This window comes from Nymphalis io, chromosome 14 (genome assembly GCF_905147045.1).
Source record: "Nymphalis io chromosome 14, ilAglIoxx1.1, whole genome shotgun sequence".
NCBI classification, from domain to species: Eukaryota; Metazoa; Arthropoda; class Insecta; order Lepidoptera; family Nymphalidae; genus Nymphalis; species Nymphalis io.
In genome coordinates, this window is record NC_065901.1 from 6,042,787 (window position 1) to 6,063,163 (window position 20,377).

Sequence of the window (20,377 nt, forward strand, 5' to 3'; positions counted from 1 at the left end):
GGACCTAAAATTTCTTTTTAAAATAAAATATGGCCTACTTTTCTCGCTGATAATATAACTTTCGATATATGAAAGAAATTTCAAAAACAGTTAATTAGATTTTGAGTTTATCTATTACAAACAAAACCATACAAAAATCAAATCCTTTTTCTTCATAATATTAGTATTCTAAGAAAATACGATATACCCACATTTTTATGATTAAAATAAAGTGTATAAAAAGGTGAGATGGCCCAGTGGTAAGAACGCATGAATCTCAACCGGTGATCGTGGGTTCAAACCCGGGCAAGCGCCACAGAATTTTCGTGTGCTTAATTTGTTACTATAATTCATCTCGTACTTGACGGTGAAGGAAAACATCGTGAAAACACCAATCCGCATTAAAGCAGAGTGGTGGAATAAGTTACAAGCCTTACAAACTTACTTTTAAAATGGGTAGTTTTTTTAACGTTGTAACTATTTAGTGATCTATATAAATTTATTAGAATATATTTACGGCAAGTTTTTACACGTGCAATGTAAAGAGTGAGTTGGCCGGAAGAAATATTTGTCTCATGCATACCAAATACTTCCTTACGGGAAATGAGCGCTATTTGTTTTATTGCGTAAGTAAAAGATATTTAAGTATTTATGAAATGGATACTTAATTTTTGTCTTTGTTTCAAATAAAATAAGAAAATATATGAATTACAAGTACTTTATAAGGCTTTCTTTTACTTAGAGTAAAGATTTGAAAATAATAATAAATTCCAGCAATATTGCTTGGCAATTGACATTAAATGCAGCCGACGTAGCGTCAGCTGCATAAGCCATCGTGTAGTGTGGTCTATGACGAAGATAATTTTAGTACTTATCTATTCTAGTACCTATACTTTACTTGGTGGTAGACGGTAATTCTTTGCACAAGCCAGTCTGTGTAGTTACCATGTATATGTCTGGAATGGATGGCTAATAATATTCCAATAGACCGCTTCTTGTGCAATTCTACTATTTTGTAATCCGAAGCAATTTTTCGTATTGTAACTTTGTGTTGTACATTAAATTTAATAATACGTATTACATAACAATATATCAAAAATACTGGGTTAATAACTTTAAAAAAAAAGCGATATATGTAAAAGATTTTGGTTAGAAATAGCTTATGTATGTATATAAATATCATGAAATGCTATAATATAATTATAATTATTGTTAATATAATAGACTCCGACGCACACAACACGATGTTGCCTCATAAATTGTTTATTGTCTATTCGTCAATAAAATAAATATGTACTATTAAAAAAACGTGCATATGATATTACCAATTACGCGACGAGTCATCTGATAATAACCCTTAACAGCATTGAGATAAGGTTGTTATCAGAATGCTTTTAGCAATGTTTGCTGTTTTGACAAAGTTGCTTAACAAATATATCTATGTATATGTATAAAAGAATGACTTACTGACTCGTGTCATATCAACGCATAGTTAAAACTACTCGGACTAGAACCACGAAAGAGATAGAGATAGCAGCGCTGAGCGTTTTCTATCGACTGTATCACGGCGAGTGCTTTGAGGAATTATTCTCTCTAGTTTCTGCTTCCCCCTTCTCCCATAAGTCTACGCGTGCTGGCTCTAGATGTCTGTGACATTAATTCCATCGCGCACAAAGAAATTAGGCAATTCCTTTCTTTGTCGCACTTCCAAAAAATGGAATTCTTTACCAGCTCACGTGTTCCCCTCTTACAACCCGGTTTCCTTCAAACGAGGCGTAAAGAGGCATCTTGCGAGCCGGCAAGGTGGGGGTTACTAGTGCAGAACATTCTTCCCGAATGTACTGGCCGTCGTCGCGTTAGGACTCTACTACCACTTACCATCAGGTGGAGTAGAGTCATTTGCCTTCCCGGCAAATAAATAAAAACAAAAATGAAAGTCTGCTACATAGTAGGTTAGCAGTTTAGCATTAAGAATGGATTTTTGAAAATTCAACCCTCACGGTAGTAGCTAACACTTATACATCCCCTGTATAAAACGGTTGTGTGAAAATCCTTCATTTTTGAAGGAAGATCTATGGAAATTGGTACTTCAAATTCTGAATTTTGACGCTAGCGAAGCCGTTTGTAAAGCGATAGTTCCTTTATAGTAATATAGGTGATATAGGAATATTACATTTATAATATCAAATATTTATTGCAAATACGTAATTGAGTAACTAATGTTTTAGTTTGGGGCTTTTTAATTAATTTGGTAAATTGTTACAGGTCAACCGGGAACTTCGCGTCGGGCGCGGCGGGTGGCGGGTGCGGAGCGCCCCGCTCCGCGCCCGCCACCCCGCTGCAGCTCGAACCACACTCAAGATCGAAACATGATAAGTGAGTTTATTTTGTTTTTTAATTTTCTTGAAGTATCATCCCTGCCCGTAAATATTTCCTACTTAGTTTTGTATGTGGAAGAGTAGGGACTTCAACAGCTTATTGTAGAGGGTCTCTGGCTGAATATGTTGTTGTTAAGTATTGGTATAGGTCCAGCTCCTTATTTTCTTATAAACTTTAAACTTTAGTACTGATTTATGTAATTACAATTTATTTAGCCTTCGTACGATCGTTCTAAAATTCATTGTATTGTTGTTTGTTGATAAAATAACTGGTAAGTAAGGTATTGAATCAGATCCCTTCACGGGTCAAATAGCTTCGCTATTGGACGAACGAGTACTGCCAGTATCTAATATAAGTTTTATGAGCGAGTAAATATATTTTTTGGAAGATTTTAATCTGCCTCTTATGGTTGGCAGATGCTCATCCAATATCCTATTAAAGACACCACAAATGACGATTCAACTTTGAATTCCTTTATATTTAAATATATTAATTATCTTTAGCTAAAATCAAAGGGCAAGTTTCCTCCCGAAATTCAAACATTAATTAAGCACATGCGGGCGAAGTCGGGGGCGGAAACTAGTTAAAATATAATTCATTGTAAATTATTAAACCGTACATTAATTAATTAATATAATCTTTATCCCTTATCTATGATTCACGTTTTATCACTATTTAATTCGTTCAACAGCTGTTTTCGGATAACATTTCATTGAGCATTTCAGTATTAATATGAGGAATTAAATAAAACGTTTGGAATTATTATTTATTACATATAATATATAAATACATATATATTTAACCATTTTAGTTTAGAGGTCCCCAGGTATAGAACCTTTTTTAGATGTTTGTATGTTTGTGTGCGTACTCCTACGCATATGTATGTTTAAAACGCGAGTGTGTTAGTTACAATTTTGTCAGGAAATTGATAGTGCGAACAGATCAATTCGCATTCAAATTATTATTAAATTTCCGTTATCATATCATTTCTACGTTAAACTTTGTTTAATGTTAATCAAAAACTCCGTAAAATAACTAATAATACTACATTCACTTCTTGGCCAAATGACTCCTTTCCGCTTAATGAAAAAGGTTAGTAGACTTTGGAGGTGTCTCCGTGAGTCGTTGGATACACGTGTGGCAGAATTTTACCTTAGATATTTAGACAGACAACCTTAAGATGTTTGGTCAATGAGCACGAGATAATAAATTTTAAATACAGATTAAATATTCGATGGTACTTGTCTTGATTTGAACTCGCGATATTATGTAGGTATATTAAGATCCACTCCGCAGATATTACTTAAAAATTACTTAAATTATATTTATAATTATAATTGTTGATAAATACATTGTTACTAAACTGCCGAGTAAATAAAAAAACCATTTAATTCTCTCAATAACATTGTATTTTCCTGCCACTTTAGGTACCATTATTTGCTTGACGCAAAAGTTAAGCAGCGGACAGGACGGTAAGAAAAAACGTATGATACAAAAATATATATATTTATCATACGAAGTGAATAAATACTTTATATATATAATATAAATTATGGGTTCATAAATACTGAATAACGAGGAACAATTTCCATGAAACTTTTGCAATCATAAATTTCGTTTTCCGAGTGTTAATTGTTTATTCTAAATGTGAAAGTAGCGCTTTCACGGCTAAACCATTGAACAGTTTTTTGATGAAATTTGATAAAGCAAGTTGGTACCCCAAGAAAGGACATTTGATATAAAAAATCTCTTGGGCTCTATTTTAATTTATTTACTTTAATTATAATCTAATAATAAAAAATAATTCGACATCGTTCAAATGTGTATAAAGTTTTTTTATCCTATTTCTTGGCTTTCTTGATCATTACTTTACTGGTGGTAGGGCTTTGTGCAAGCTCGTCTGGGTAGGTACCACCCACTCATCAGATATTCTACCGCAAAACAGCAATACTTGATATTGTTGTGTTCCGGTTTGAAGGGTGAGTGAGCCAGTGTAATTACAGGCACAAGGGACATAAAATCTTAGTTCCCAAGGTTGGTGGCGCATTGGCTATAAGCGATGGATGACATTTCTTACAATGCAAATGTCTAAGGGCGTTTGGTGACCACTTACCATCAGGTGGCCCATATGCTCGTCCACCTTCCTATTCTATAAAAAAAAAAAAAAAAGGGACATAACATCTTAGTTCCCAAGGTTGGTGGCGCATTGGCGATGTAAGCGATGGTTAACATTTCTTACAATGCCAATTTCTATGGGCGTTGGTGACCACTTACCATCAGGTGGCCCATATGCTCGTCTGCCTACCTATTCTATTAAAAAACACTCTTGTTTCTTTTTTTTATTTAAATATTTCTTTCAATGCAGCTTAAATCCTCAGAAAGGTACTTAGGGGCCATCTGGCCCACTAAAATTTATTAACTTTGACCAGAGATGGTCCAGTGATTATAAAACGTAGATCGTTTAACGAAGAACGTGGGCTCAAATCTGGGTAAATATAATTTGCTCGCATGCATATCGATAATGGAAGACATCGTGATTAAATTTGCATATGTCAATGAAATTTTGCCACATGAACATATTCTCCCACAATGAAGCAGCTTGGTGGAATAACCTCCAGTCTTTCCTCTATTTACATTAAACTCATGGTTTAATTATAATAATAGCGAAAGCTAAAGCCGGAAGCCAATTAGTTCTTTTTATATATCAAATGGCTGTTCTATTACATTCAAATACATGAGTGATTGATGCTTTTTATTTTTACTCTTCTAATATTTCGCTTATGTGTAATGTGGCTGCGTTATTTTCAAAAGTTATTCTTGCGTGAAGGTTTGAGTAATTTATCCTAATAGCTTATCTGTATTTATTGACGTCAGTTATAGCTCATGTTGATGGTATAATCATAATTGTTTAGATAATGTATCTGGATAGTTCCGTAATTAAGAACATCGATTATATTTATAATATTAACAAGATGCGTTACAGTTGGCATAACATTAAAAGTTGTGTTTGATTATATTATAATTAGCTTCCACCCGTGGCTGCGCCCGTGAGTGAGGGAATAAGGGCAGCTGTTAGGTAGCCTGTGTCAATTCAGGGTATAAGCTATTATGAATTTCATTCAAATCATTTCAGTAGTTTTTGCGTGTGAGAGTGACAAAAATCTGTTTACCCGTCCTCAAAAACTTTCGCATTTATAATATTACTAGTATTTTTATATGTGCTTTATTTACCGCGATCATATTAATTCACCATTTCACTAAATGCCGCTTCTGTTAGTTGTAAAATCTCATTTTGGAAGAACGTGCACATGCAGTAAAAAAATAATAATTAAAATGAATTATACACGGTTCATAAGACTTTTAGAAGCTGGAAACATTTGGTTGTTAATCGCGCGGTGTTGGGTGGATTGACCTCAAATTAAAGTCAATACTGGCAAATTAGTCATTACATAGCCTGTAGTATTAATAAATTATTTTTAAACTACTTAATAAAATATATGTATTTGAATTATTAAAAACAATTCCTCCGTATATATTTGAATCTTATATCTTCAAAATAACTACAGCAATTTGTCGTATACAAAATACTGTTTGTATATAGTGTCTCCCAGCTAAGTCAAATCGATTTTACAAAATGAACGTAATTAGTTAGATATCAAATGAGGTTAAGAAAAAACGATTTTTTCTGTCCGATATGTTAAAACTATATCATAACTATTGTAACAAATAAACCAACAAAATAGATTTTATATAATAGTGGCGATAAGCATGCTCAAAGTATTGCGTTCTTTTGGAAAACCAGGCCTCATGTGCTCCAAAATACGTACGGAAGTGATTTTATTAACAGTATTTTTTATTGAACTTTTATATACAACTGAATACTTAAAGTTAATAATAGCAAACGTTATATGTAAAAATACCTATTGTGTACTACTTTTTTACTGCGGCTTCGTCCGCTCTTAATTTACACATTAGGTAACCTATGTTCTTTTTTGTACCCCTGACAACGCCTATTAGAATATTATTATATCATTAGAATTTTAAAACGCATGTTTGTTTTGTTTCACCTTTTCGCATTTGCTTTCACTATCCGTACCGTAACTGATTGTATCAAAAATTGTTAAGATTGAATTTTTAACATATGTACTCGATCTGGACTCGATTGCGCTTTTTCTCAATTTTTCATTATTTACTAGCTTTAACAATTTTCCGGTACAATTCGCGCGCCACCGATGTGCACGTTGATTGTACTATGTGTTGATATTCATTTCGCAATCATAAATTGCTTAAGTTGAATACTATATTATAATAATAATATACCATACATATTTTATACATAATACCTGCTCTAATATAGTCAGCTGATCTATGTCACACGCGTTGGTTCCATAGTCTGAAGTACTTGTTGGGCCAACATATGCTGATCAAAGCATTGGGCGACTGTGACTGTATTCGTTGGGACAGCGTGCTAGCCAATGCATTGGGCAAACGTGTTTGTACGCTTTTGTGTTTTTGTCAATGGCGGCAAGAAGTAGCTAGTTCTAGCTAGCTAGCTAGCACCGTACATATTTCAACAGTGTTCACACGTTGATATCTCATTCAATAGCAGAATTACGCGTGAACAGGTATAGTTGTCATATGAGTATATAATTACATTTTTCAGTTACGAAGGCGGTATGGAATAGAAATGAAATATTTCAAATTATAGAACAATGGCATAAACACTCTAACATAGAATCCGTGAATCCCCTTCGTAATGCTCGCACTTTAAAAAATAACAAAGTTCAGAAGTATTAGTATTTTATATTATTAAGTATTAACTGGTTTGGTTTCGAGACGCCACCCCAAAATGCTGATGGTTCCTTGAAGAACTAGGTAAATTCGGCGCTGACTATACTGCGTAATTACCTTTTACACTAGCAATCACTTTTATTAGAGTAGTTAAGCCATAGAACCTTTCTTTAAAAGAAATATATTTTAACATAGATGACATACAGATGATCTTTACGTTTTGTTTATAAATAAAAAGACGGATGTAGTAGTTTTTACCGCAACCAATTGAAAAACACGTTATTGTTACTAATATCACCTCTGACAATGTTGCGGGTTCGTGGTCTCTTTCCTATATCATGAGCTGATAAGAAATTGCAATACGAGAATTTCTGCAATATGACGTTTATGATTGATCTACATACGATTTAAGAAATGCGATCGATGACTTTATTGCGTCATACAATAACATATTTTGCTCTTTCTGTATGAAATGTTTAAATTTATTGTAGAAGTAGATAGAGATAATATATAGAGAAAATAAGAAGATAGGTACCGTCCATGATAAATATTACAATTCGAATAAAATGACAGATAAATGCTCTAAGACGTTACGCCTTGTAATCAAGGGACATAGCGTCAATAATAAAATATAAATAATAAAATTAAAAACGTAATTTAGTAGTTGAAATAAAAATAATTATGACAAACACTGAGAAAACAATTACAATATGAGATAAAAAATGTAAATGTTATTTTATGTATCTAACTAAGTTTTAATAGCCGAGGTGGTTAGTTAGAACACGTGATGTGACGTTTCAAATCCAGACAAGCAATACTGAATTTGAAAGTACCCAATTTATATTTTAAATAATAAATCTCGGTGTTTTTTTTTTTTATAGAATAGGATGGCGGACGAGCATATGGGCCACCTGATGGTAAGTGGTCACCAACGCCCATAAACATTGGCATTGTAAGAAATGTTAACCATCGCTTACATCATCAATGCGCCACCAACCTTGGGAACTAGGATGTTATGTCCCTTGTGCCTGTAATTCCACTGGCTCACTCACCCTTCAAACCGGAACACAACAATACCAAGTACTGTTGTTTTGCGGTAGAATATCTGATGAATGGGTGGTACCTACCCAGACGAGCTTGACAAAGTTCTAAGTGGTGTCGGAAATTGTGACGAAACCTGCACGTGTCGGATAAAAATCTGCCACTTGTTGATACACCAACCCGCATTTGAGCAACGTGGTCAAATAAGCTTCATATCTTACAAAGAGAGGATCTTAGCCCAGTACTAGGACATTCATAAGACGCTACGTTACATTTTACGTAAAAAAAAGGTTGAAATAAATAAGCTAATCGTATACGTATTCATAATGGAAATTTTGTAAACCAATATTGATGTTCCTGTACACACTTTAGTTTAATTAATCTTAATTAGTGTGTAACAAAATAGGTAGCCTGTCACGTGTGTGTTGCGTATCGGACGTGAGTTTATCCTCGGAATGTAATACATTAAAAGTGGTATCAATCTTTTCCACGGGAAAATGTTTCGCAGTAACTGGTGGGCAATAGTGACATATTTTCATTCAACGTTTCTTTACTATGTAGTTTTATGTGTAATTTAATATTTTTTTCTGGATAATATTGGTAAATATATTGTAATTACAAATAATATGTACATATAATCATGATCATTACATAGGATTTGATTTAAATTTACATTATTATTATTTTTTATTTTAGTCAAATTTTAAAATAGTCCCTCCCGATTCCCACCCGACGCAAAGCCACCCATAGTGCAGGCCGCATTTCCGCGTTGTATGGCAATGGACAACCTTTGTGCCAAGTGGGACCCGGAGCGACTGTCAAGTATTATCAATTGGTAAATTATTCTATATTACTAATGCCATTTGTATCGTATTCTTTCTATCTTAGCTTGTACCCATTTGTTCAATCAACGCAGATAATGTTGATGTTCCCGGCTCGCCCTCGATTCATACGATTAGGTAACGATAGCAGAAACGTCCTGAGTATTTTCGTTTCAATCATATTTATAAAATAAAACATTCGTGGTCTTAAAGGTCATCAATGTTTTGAGTTACTTTTAAAAGCAAAATTCTAAAAGTACTGCTTTAGCATTTGATTTATAATTTAATTTATATATATTTTTTAAATTTAATTCGTGTACATCAAAAATACGTTATTTTAATATGTATTTGTTAAAAGGAGGAAATAAAATATGTAATTTGAAAGGTATGTGTAATAAATGTACATAAAAACAGTCGGTCGAATTTCGATAAAAAATAAGAAAGAACACGCGATTTCTACTGGCAAATTAGGCATAACTTGGTTATGTCTTCGTTGGTTATTGATTTAAAAATAACACGTATCAGCGGTAAACGAATAATTCTGCTGCAATGATAAATAAACATATTGCAAAAAACACCTGAATCGATAAAAGTAATATAACAAATGCTTATCAATACTACAAAAAAGTTAAAACCTATCTTTTTATATTTTATTTCAAATTAAAAAATGTATTTTATGTGGTATTGTATATTACTTGTAATGGTAAAGGATGAAATATTAAAAAAATCCCGCTGAGTTTCTTACGTCGGATCATCTCAGGTGTGAGATGTTTATTTCCGAACCGGTGGTAGATTTATGACAATCAATAAGCAAGTGTAACGCTTCAATTTTTGGCGTTGACTTTGATTACTGTAGACTTTTTTTTTATATTACTTAAGTCATCTTTTTTTTTTTATAGAATAGGAAGGTGGACGAGCATATGGGCCACCTGATGGTAAGTCGTCACCAAACGCCCTTAGACATTGGCATTGTAAGAAATGTCAACCATCGCTTATAGCCAATGCGCCACCAACCTTGGGAACTAAGATTTTATGTCCCTTGTGCCTGTAATTACACTGGCTCACTCACCCTTCAAACCGGAACACAACAATATCAAGTATTGCTGTTTTGCGGTAGCATATCTGATGAGTGGGTGGTACCTACCCAGACGAGCTTGCACAAATCTCTACCACCAGTATATCTGTGACTTTAGAACTTTGAATTAGATACACGTGTCTTGTTTAAAAACATATTGATTGTAATTATTTACTTTGTAACTAGTTTTACGTTATCTAATGCTCAGACAGTTATACAATTTATAATATATACATACATACATACATACATCTAATAAAACTAACGATAAGATCATTCGATCAAATATACAGTGAACATTAATGCATGTCTTCCAACTAAAATAAAAAAATAATGCCTAAAAAAATGTTAAACAAATTAATAGATTTACAATTTAATTATTGATAAGGAAAATAATAATATATTTTTCTTATTACTTCAACCAGCTTATCAATTATATAATAATTATAATTAGATAATAATCGATATTCTAATCATAATCGTTTCTTGTTTCGTTTCATCGTTTGGCCCGTACTATCTGTACCTTGTATGTAAGCGAATTCTCTTCATTTCGCTACAAACAGCTGTCTCATGTTCCGACTGCATCTTGCAGTCTGAATTTGCTTAACTAGCGTGTTGTACCGTTGTCGACCGGTAACAGATCGAAGGTGAATGTCGATTCTAGTGATTGTACAAAGCCAATCGTACGATTTCCTTCCCACTCTCTATATTGTTTTTGATGTCAATTTAACTCAAGACCGCGGTATCTCTGCTATCGCATGGTCCGGCCTCAAGCCGCTGAGGCGTTATAAGTTCGATGAACTCGTTTCCGGAAAGGTCGTCATCGTCTCGCAGAGTTTTTATATTTTCATATAATTCAAATTTACTATTCGCTAAATCTTTAATAGCGTTTAATTTCGCCACACTTCATTTAGACCTTCGCTATCTTATCGTTTGTGACGATAAATTACAGCGTATTCGATACACAATCAATACATGTTGTACATAAGCATTCTATCAACAGTTGTTCTCTCGAGCGCGGCCGGAACGCTACTTCTGTCCGAAGTTAGTGTTTTCATACGTAATATTATCGACACTAGTTCAGTTTAATTTAAAAGAATAGAATTACCGGTTTGTTCGTCATTGCTGTGTGATGGAATAATTACGAATAAATTGGAATCAGCGGCCTCGTGGACGTGTTTTCTGTTTTACGTTGTTCGTCAACTGTAAAATAGCTTTTAGTTTTGATATATTTGCCTCGCTAACCATATCGTTTTATATTTAAACAAGTGATGTTAGGATTTCGTCGTAATTCATAGTTTTAATGTTTGGAATTTTCATCGGTTTACATTATTAATCTTATCATTGAAGATAGACGGGGGTCAACTACATTATTCGCGTACGTCAGTCGAAGATTAGGTATCATTTGGTCTACATTCATTCATCAATCGCTAAATCTGAAACTATTATGAATGTCAACTTGTAGCATTGAATTTCTATTTGAACAATGAGAGAGCGTCGTACTGTATCTCCATGTGTTTTGGCAATCAGGATTACGAGATTTAAGAAGAAATGTGTAAAGTGAAGCATTAATGTGTGATGTGCATCGTTGTTACCCTTACCGATAATGTGAAATACAAATCAGAACAATGGTTGATAATGCATCTTTCGAGTATTCGGACGAGTCGAGTGGCGAAGGCAGCGGATCGAATCGAAATTCAGGGTAAGGAACTTATTATGAAAGCTAACCAACGAAATAAATATTATTTATTATATTATAAGGAAGTGTAGTAGTTGGCATATATTAAAATAAATTAAACCGATAAACTACCGGGTTTTGCCAATATTTTGCAATAAATGTAAAAATATCAAATCTTAATCAAACCTTGAGTCATTATGTTCTACCTCTGGGCCAAGGTCTCCCCTTTTGAGAAGCTCCGGTTCTGACCGTGGGTTTATTCATCACGAATTAAATTTTGGTCGAAATCAGGTTATATGGTAAATCAGAATAGAGAATAATGGTTTATATCGTAATTTATTTAAAGATAATGGAATACTTTACAACTAGTGTCGACTTCTTATTGTATATATAAGACTCGTGAATTTATTGCGGTAATGAAAATTGACACTTGTTTATAATAAATTTCAGTTTTGTACGTATATAAAAATAGGAGGTGGTTATCATTCAAGATGTATGATTTTTTACATGATCTCATTACTATGAAAATAGAACGAATATATATATTTTCCGGATGTATTAGAAGTGGATGGTGAATCAGAAAAAAATATTTGATTCTGTTATGTAAAATGTTTTACATCCAGTTAATGTTAAGTGGAATAACAGTGCTTCTATCTATGTCGTATTAAAATGCAATAACTTGCGTACGTCTCCCCGTCATACATGTTTTATTTATTTGGTTCGACGGTGCCCTTGTATTTGTCTTATCAATAAGAGTTATATTCGCTCGGCTTTCTCCTGTTTTCGATACGGGATATCAATTCGTTTCGGATGCATATAACCAGGAGTAAACACGGTTTATGGTCAGTTGCTCACATCGAGGTCTTGATTAGAGTTTTGTTCCATTTACCAGAAATGGGTGTTTTTCTTCTGAAAAAGTATGTAATTTTATTTATATATTTATTATAAACTAATTGTCTACCGCCAAACAGCAATATTTGTGTTTTAAATTTGGTGCTAGGGAATTAGAACTTACCTCCCGTATTTGGCGTCACGGTGAAGGAGTGCTTTATATTTCTAACAATTACCCAGTATACGGCTAATGGAAGAAGACTATTTACAGGGTCAATATTCTCGTTTTTTTTATTAAAAAAAACATAAGTCATTAGTATATTTACTTTGAAGCTAGATCTAGGAACAAATCTATCGTCAAGGCGCGGTAAATATGTGAAAGAATGTACCAGAACATTGATTCTATGTCGAAATAGAGTATTGAAAAAAAAAAGAAAATATTTTTAAGCAATTATCTGAAATCTATGACGAATAACTAATATGTAAAATACCAATGTTTTATTCTTCCGCGTTTTATAAAAATGTACATATTTTTTTGTACCATTCAAATTGTACTTTTCATATTATTCAATAATCATATTCGTAACATTTTAAAAAATGTTTTAATTCTTATTATATATTATAGATGGATTTATAAAATAGATATAAATAAATAACGAAATGAAGAAATTAAAATCGTAGATAATAATAATTAATGTAAGTACAGGTTAATGTTACAATATAGTTATTTAGAATTTTCGAATCAAATTAGATCCTTATATACAAAAGTTGATAAAAGATAGCGCTTTTTATATATATTTGAGTGTCATATACTTGTAAAATATACACATGATGGTTTTTTACTGGTGGCGCATTGGCGATGTAAGCGATGGTTAACATTTATTATAATGCCAATGTCTATGAGTTTTGGTGACCACTTACCATCAGGTGGCCCATTTATTCGTCCTCCTACCATTATTATAAAAAACGTATTAATTACATATGTCTAGTGTTTAATTGTTTTTTTTTTAAATATCTTTGTAATATATTAAAACAGTATATAATATGCTATAAACTCTCCTTTGAAACCTTATCAAAAAGGAGACAACATTTACATGCATTGTATAAAAAATATGACAAAGAGAGTCGAGAATCACAAATTACCTGATATAACTGCGTTTGGACAATAGTCTATCGAAGACGTTCACGAATATTTAATCAATTTTATACGTTACCATGAAAACAAAATTGATTGATTCTATCCGTAATAAATTTTAGGATCAGCGATTTACGTCATTCAACTAAAATGAATATAAATATTACACATTCTGCGTTGTTAAATACTACAATTTAGATAGACTCGTTTGTTTCATTATTTGCGATGTATAATCTTGTATTTCTTTGTCTTCCAGACATGCTGTGAAGCCGTTGTCGGGCTCGGCGCCGTCGGTGCGCGTGTCGGCGTTGGCTTCGGCGTCGGGGGATGAGGCCAAGGAGAGTAAGCAGCCGAGTAAGTCCCGACAGAAGAAGTTCCAGAGACACTTCCCGCAGGTCGGGCCAGAAGAACGTGTGCTCAATTGTAAGCAACTTCCACATACATAATATATGTTTACTTATATAAGCGAACCGACGGTTACGTATATTGCGATTACATACAATTGTTCTCGACATTTTCCCATAATGTATTTATTAATAGGTTTCATCAATAAGATTCCAACAACATCTTAGTAATATTATTTAAACAAATTTATTTTAATATCATTATTTTGCACTGGTTTCATTTTTATCGTAAAATAGCAATATCATCGATAACAGTGTGTGCGTCATTACGCAGTATCACGCCTCGTATATAGGATCACGCAGCGTCCTGTTCCCGCTTCTTATTTGCAAATTAAACAATACTATAGTGTTATATGAAATTAAATGGCTGTTTTCGAATTAGTATATAATGACTTATATGTAAGACTTTCTAAACATATTTTGCTTAATAAACTCTATATAAAAAGTAGATTGGTCAAAAAATTACGTAGTCAAATCATAATTATTCACTACCAAAAAGCCGAACGTTCATTGACTTTCATATTTCGAAAGATCAGGAGATTTGAATGTCAATATGCCATTGGTCCAATATTTTAATTATGATACTGTTTCGAGACTTTTGATGTTTGTAGTGATCTTGTAGTGGTACGAATGTGAATAAAAATAAATATATATCAGTGCAAACACAAAGAAATATAAGATTATAGATTTGCAACTACAGAAAACAAACTGGCCTATTAAATTGTTAAACTTATTATAATTTTGGTTTTGTTAAGAAATATGCTCGTTTCCGTTCATATTTCTTATATTCTTTTAATGGTTTGTTATTTAATAATAGCTTATAAAATATCGGCATATTTGTCGGTCTTCGATCGATATAAAACAATCTTTTATTCAAGCTCTTATCATTTTACAAGATTATATTAAATATAATGCTACCGGATCCGAACGTAGTTTTAACTGAGAAGGAATCGTCAATACTTATAATAGTTGTTACGTTTTTACTTAAATAAAACGAATATTGTAATAAAATACAAGTACATTTATATTCTATAAATCGTAATAAAGTATTATTTCACAGAAATTATAATTCTGCTCGCATTTTCAATAAAAATATATATCATCAATATATTTTTTATGTAGTAATCGTATGTTTCAGATTATTCATGCGCCCTGGTCGGAGATCTGTTGCTTCAAGGACATCTGTATATTACGAAGAACTATTTCGCTTTCTATTCAAACGTCTTTGGCTATGTGACCAAGGTAAGCTAGTAAGATACGAAACATTAATTTCATTATTCAACATTCATTTATTTGTCTCATTGAATTTTTTTTTTTTATAGAATAGGAAGGTGGACGAGCATATGGGCCACCTGATGGTAAGTGGTCACCAAACGCCCTTAGACATTGGCATTGTAAGAAATGTCAACCATCGCTTATAGCCAATGCGCCACCAAACATGGGAATTAAGATGTTATGTCCCTTGTGCCTGTAATTACACTGGCTCACTCACCCTTCAAACCGTAACACAACAATATCAAGTATTGCTGTTTTGCGGTAGAATATCTGATGAGTGGGTGGTACCTACCCAGACGAGCTTGCACAAAGCCCTACCACCAGTAAGTTGCAGTTTATATAAAGGACGGACTTTTTTATCCCTTTAGTGAAATAAAATCGTACGATTTGATTGAAAAATCATTTCATATTAATCTTTTCCTGATTATTATTTAATAATATACTGTAACTAATTCGGAATTTCTTGTATTGTTTACTTATATATAGCGCTTTACCCGCAACTTTTGCTCGCGTCAGACAGAATTTTTAATCCCAATTTCCATAGTTCTTCAAAAATGAAGGTTTTTATATAAATTTACATCCTTTATCACTATCCACCGTAACCCGTAAGCAAATTTTCATGGTACCAGCCCAAGTAGTAGCTGTGCGATGTTACGTCAGTCATTAAATCAATTATTCTTTTTTATATATATATTTATATTACGCATTCAACATTATACGATGCTTCTATTGATTCATACAAATCAAGGTAAACGACTCGCACCGTAACCTCAAGTCGCCGAGAGTGATAAACTTGAATAGTTATTTAATAGGATTCTGATAACAACAAACGTTCTGCTTCAATAAATATATAATTCGAATGACTTAGTGGGTCACACACAAATGGTGGTCGGGCTTTGCGCAAGTTCGTCTGGGTAGATACCACTCACTCATCAGATATTCTACCGCAAAGCAGCAGTACTTGGTATTGTTGTGTTCCGGTTTTAAGGGTGAGTGAGCCAGTGTCAATACAGGCACAAGGGATATAACATCTTAGTTCCCAAGGTTGGTGGCGCATTGACATTTCTTACAATGCCAATGTTTATGGGCGTTGGTGACTACTTACCATTAGGTGGACCATATGCTCGTCCGTCTACCTATAATATGACGAGCCGGTTGGCGTGGTTGGTAGATACTTGCCTTTCACGCCGAAGGTTGTGGGTTCGATTCCCACCCAGGACAGACATTTGTGTGCATGAACATGTCTGTTTGTCCTGAGTCTGATAGTCTATTTACAAAAGAAAAGTAGTATATGTAGTATATCAGTTGTCTGGTTTCCATAGCACAAGCTCTGCTTAATTTGGAATCAGATGGCCGTGTGTGAATAATGTCCCAAGATATTATTAGTATTATTATTATTATAAAAAACAACACACGCTTGTTAAACATTACGATCAAAACACGATAAATGTTCTAAGAACATGTTTTTACAATTTAGATATAGTTGTCACAAATATGTCGAAAAATTTAGCTTAGGTTAATTATTCCGGAATGTTATATATATATTTTTTTCTCTTTTCAAATTCGCTAAATAAGTTTTCAACAACAATTGTAGATATTGTTTTAATATTAACAATTCTCTGTTTTGTTCTATCTTATTATTTTTCGTTTCATCATTTATGTTTCAGCATTGACTTTACTTATAATTAATTATATATAATTTAATATACTATATTTATTTAATCTTTTGTTAGTAAACCAAATAAATTAATATTTTCAATTTAACTTACCGTTATTACCGTTATTAAAAAAAAAGCCGAGATGGCCCAGAGGTAAGAACGCGTGAATCTTAACCGATGATAGTGGGCTCAAACCCGGCAAGCACCACTGAATATTCATGTGCTTAATTTGTGATTATTATTCATCTCGTGCTTTACGGCGAAGGAAAACATCGTGAGGAAACCTGCATGTGTCTAATTTCACTGAAATCTGCCACATGTGTATTCCACCAACCCGCATTGGAGCAGCGTGGTGGAATAAGCTCCAATACCTTCTCCTCAAAAAGAGGAGAGGAGGCCTTTAGCCCAGCAGTGGGACATACACGGGCTGTTACGGTTACCGTTATGTAGTTGTTTGAGTGACATCATGATCTTGAATTTGTTGTAACTATTTCCAATATGACTGGATGTCCTTAACCTTAAGACTTTTATAGTATACAACTAATTCACTCTTGACTGCTACTCCGCCTTAGAGTTAATAAAATAAAGTTAGTTACAATTTGCGGTGTAATTTTTGATCTGACAAGTACTAAGTTACTTGGTGGTAAGGCATTCATCAGATATTCTGTCGCCAGACAGCAATTCCAGGAGCCAGTGTAATTGCAAGCTCAAGAGACATTGTATCTTAGTTCCCAAGGTCGGTGGCATATTGGCTTTGTAAGGAATGTTAAATATTTCTTACAGTGCTAGTGTCTGGTATTGATCACTTAACACCCACCGGCTGGCATATTTGCAAGTCTACTTACTTATTTTATAAAATAAAATAAAATAATAAAGTTATTATTTTCATATATGTTTATTTTTTCAATGTTATAAATTTTTATTTTCTTATAATTCCAGCTACTTATTCCAACGACGTCCGTCCTTCGTATAACTAAGGAGAAGGTGGCCCGTATAATACCGAATGCGGTAGGAGTATGCACGCGCGACGAGCGTCACGTCTTCGGCTCGTTGCTGTCGCGCGACTCCACCTACAAACTTATGATGCACGTTTGGAAGGCAAACAAAGTCGATGAATTAACTGTGCCCAAACCGGAAGTGAGTTATCACCTATATATAGACGGTAAAACGTAGGCCCTAAGATCAGTCCTTGTGGAACTCTTGAGAGATAATATTTTGTAGTCTTTTTTTAAGCACGATAGTTATCTTTAAAGTATGATTTCGCATTTTATCATTGTAATAAGATTTAGCGTTTTATTTGCGAATTTATTCATTCAATATTCGATAGCCATTTTTTAAAATCATTCTCTGTAAAGTTTATAAATCTAAAAACGTAATAATAAAGATACGATAACATGGTTGAGACCTTGCAGTGACGTCGCACATATTTTACATAATTATAAAACCTTATATCGTGTTTAAAATGATACATTCGCATTAGTTCTAGCATATTCGCAAGGTTAAACTTTTTCATTCATTTTAAAATTATTAATAAATACTAGTAAATTTTTAATGTTCTAATGAAAATTAAAATTATGATAAATTATTTTCTTATTCTTTCGTAACACATGTAATATTTAACTTGGCGTCTAAATTGGAGGATAGTTATTAAAGAAATATGTCAGAAATGTTGTTTAAAACAAAATTCATTTTATTTTAAATCGTATTTTGATACATTTGATCATAAAACATTTTTTACTCCAAAGGAACTCCGAACATCGGAAGTCGAAGCATCAGAATACTCCCCGGAAGACGACAGTAGTTCAGGAGGAGCAGACCACATAGATGCTCCTTCGGTACCTCTTAGACCTGAACCTGAAGCTATTATCGCTGCAGCTGGTATGCTATCAGTAACTACTGATTGTACTATAAAATAATTTACTTGAATTTTGCGTCAATTGTTTGACCCAAAAGCCAAAATTGCTCAGTGGCAATACGCAAATTTTAAGCGAAGATTCAAAGCGAGCACCGACAGTTTTCATACACTTAATTTTTGTTTATAAATCATTTAGTACTCGAGGATGAAGGAAAACATCGTTAAAAAAACTTCTCGTGTCGGCTGAAATTTTGCCTGATGTGTTTTCAACTAACCCAGTCAACATTCCTCAGTTTTTGTCAAATGTTCTAAACAATGATTTTTTTGTGTAATAAAAAACGATTTCGTACGAAATATATTGCGAATATTGGCTGGTATGTGGATCGGAAACTTTTTTGCGTCCGACTTGCCCTGTCCGCTGACCGTCCCGCCGCCCGCAGCGGGCGCGGCCGTGATCCAGCCCGCGCTGCTGACGGGCGCCGCGCCGCCGCGCCGCGCGCCGCGCTGCCACGCGCTGCTGCTCGCGCTCGCGCTGCTGCTCTGCTGCTCCGCGCTCTACTTCGCCTACTGCCTCTACGCCGCGAACGATCCGCGCGTGAGTACCGCTCCCCCACACAGACACTAACATCACATTAAACGTCCAAGCAAATCAATTAAATCCGATTTTTTGTACTCCACATTACAAACGGAAGCGAGGATGACGTAGTAGCGGCGGCTTGAAAGTGTACACTTACACGGGCGGAGGTGCTGTGATTCCATAAACTGCCGAGGAACGGAACCGAGCACGTCCGCGATGACTCAAACGACCAGGAGGCCAGGTACATGAAATATCTGGGTGTGCCCTGGGACTTCGAAGAGCACTTGGAGCGCCTAGCCCCACCGGATCGAGAAGGTAGCGCGTGCCATGCACAGCTGTCAGTAAGTTCATCATGTCTATGCCGGTGTCGTGTGATCGAGGGCCCTCTATGGGGCGCCCATTGATCTCAAAGATGAAATCAAAAATCACAGCGGAGAGTGACCGAAGCGCACTTTCCACCCTTGGACATTCTGGCGGATATGGAGACAAGTATAATCAACAGACCCGCATCCTCCGTCAGAAAAGCGAAAGCGCCTCCCCTCCGAGTGCGCTCGAAGCGTTGAAGCGGCGGGAACACTGTTTTGGAGAATATCTGTGTAAAACCAGACGAAACGACGACGGTGATGTGTCACCACTGTGGCGCAGACTGGGAAATCGTGCAGAGATTGAGAGACCCCGGTTCTTGAGGTCGGACAAGACCTGTCCCTGGGAGTAATCGTGGCGGGGTTGTTCCCCGTAGGGAATCGGCGTGGAGTGACGTACCCTCCTCCCAGCGGAGTGGGAACGGAAAAGGGATACTGCTCGGCCCCGACAACCGCCCCGACGCCCTGGGCTCATAAGATAGGGCATAACCCTGGGGCCGTGGATGCGTGAGTTGG

General features: G+C 34.6%; 1 protein-coding gene across 3 annotated transcripts in view; it reads left to right on the top strand.

Annotated features, from left to right (window-relative positions):
- The window catches only part of LOC126773362 (uncharacterized), a 69,962-nt gene that overhangs the window by 45,387 nt on the left and 4,198 nt on the right, over positions 1-20,377 (top strand). For all 3 annotated transcript variants that reach the window (XM_050494274.1, XM_050494276.1, XM_050494275.1), the window contains 6 exons: positions 2,245-2,355; positions 13,987-14,153; positions 15,273-15,376; positions 18,007-18,204; positions 18,813-18,945; positions 19,363-19,517. In XM_050494274.1, coding sequence (XP_050350231.1) covers positions 2,245-2,355; positions 13,987-14,153; positions 15,273-15,376; positions 18,007-18,204; positions 18,813-18,945; positions 19,363-19,517 — 868 coding nt within the window. The remainder of the gene's footprint in view (positions 1-2,244; positions 2,356-13,986; positions 14,154-15,272; positions 15,377-18,006; positions 18,205-18,812; positions 18,946-19,362; positions 19,518-20,377) is intronic.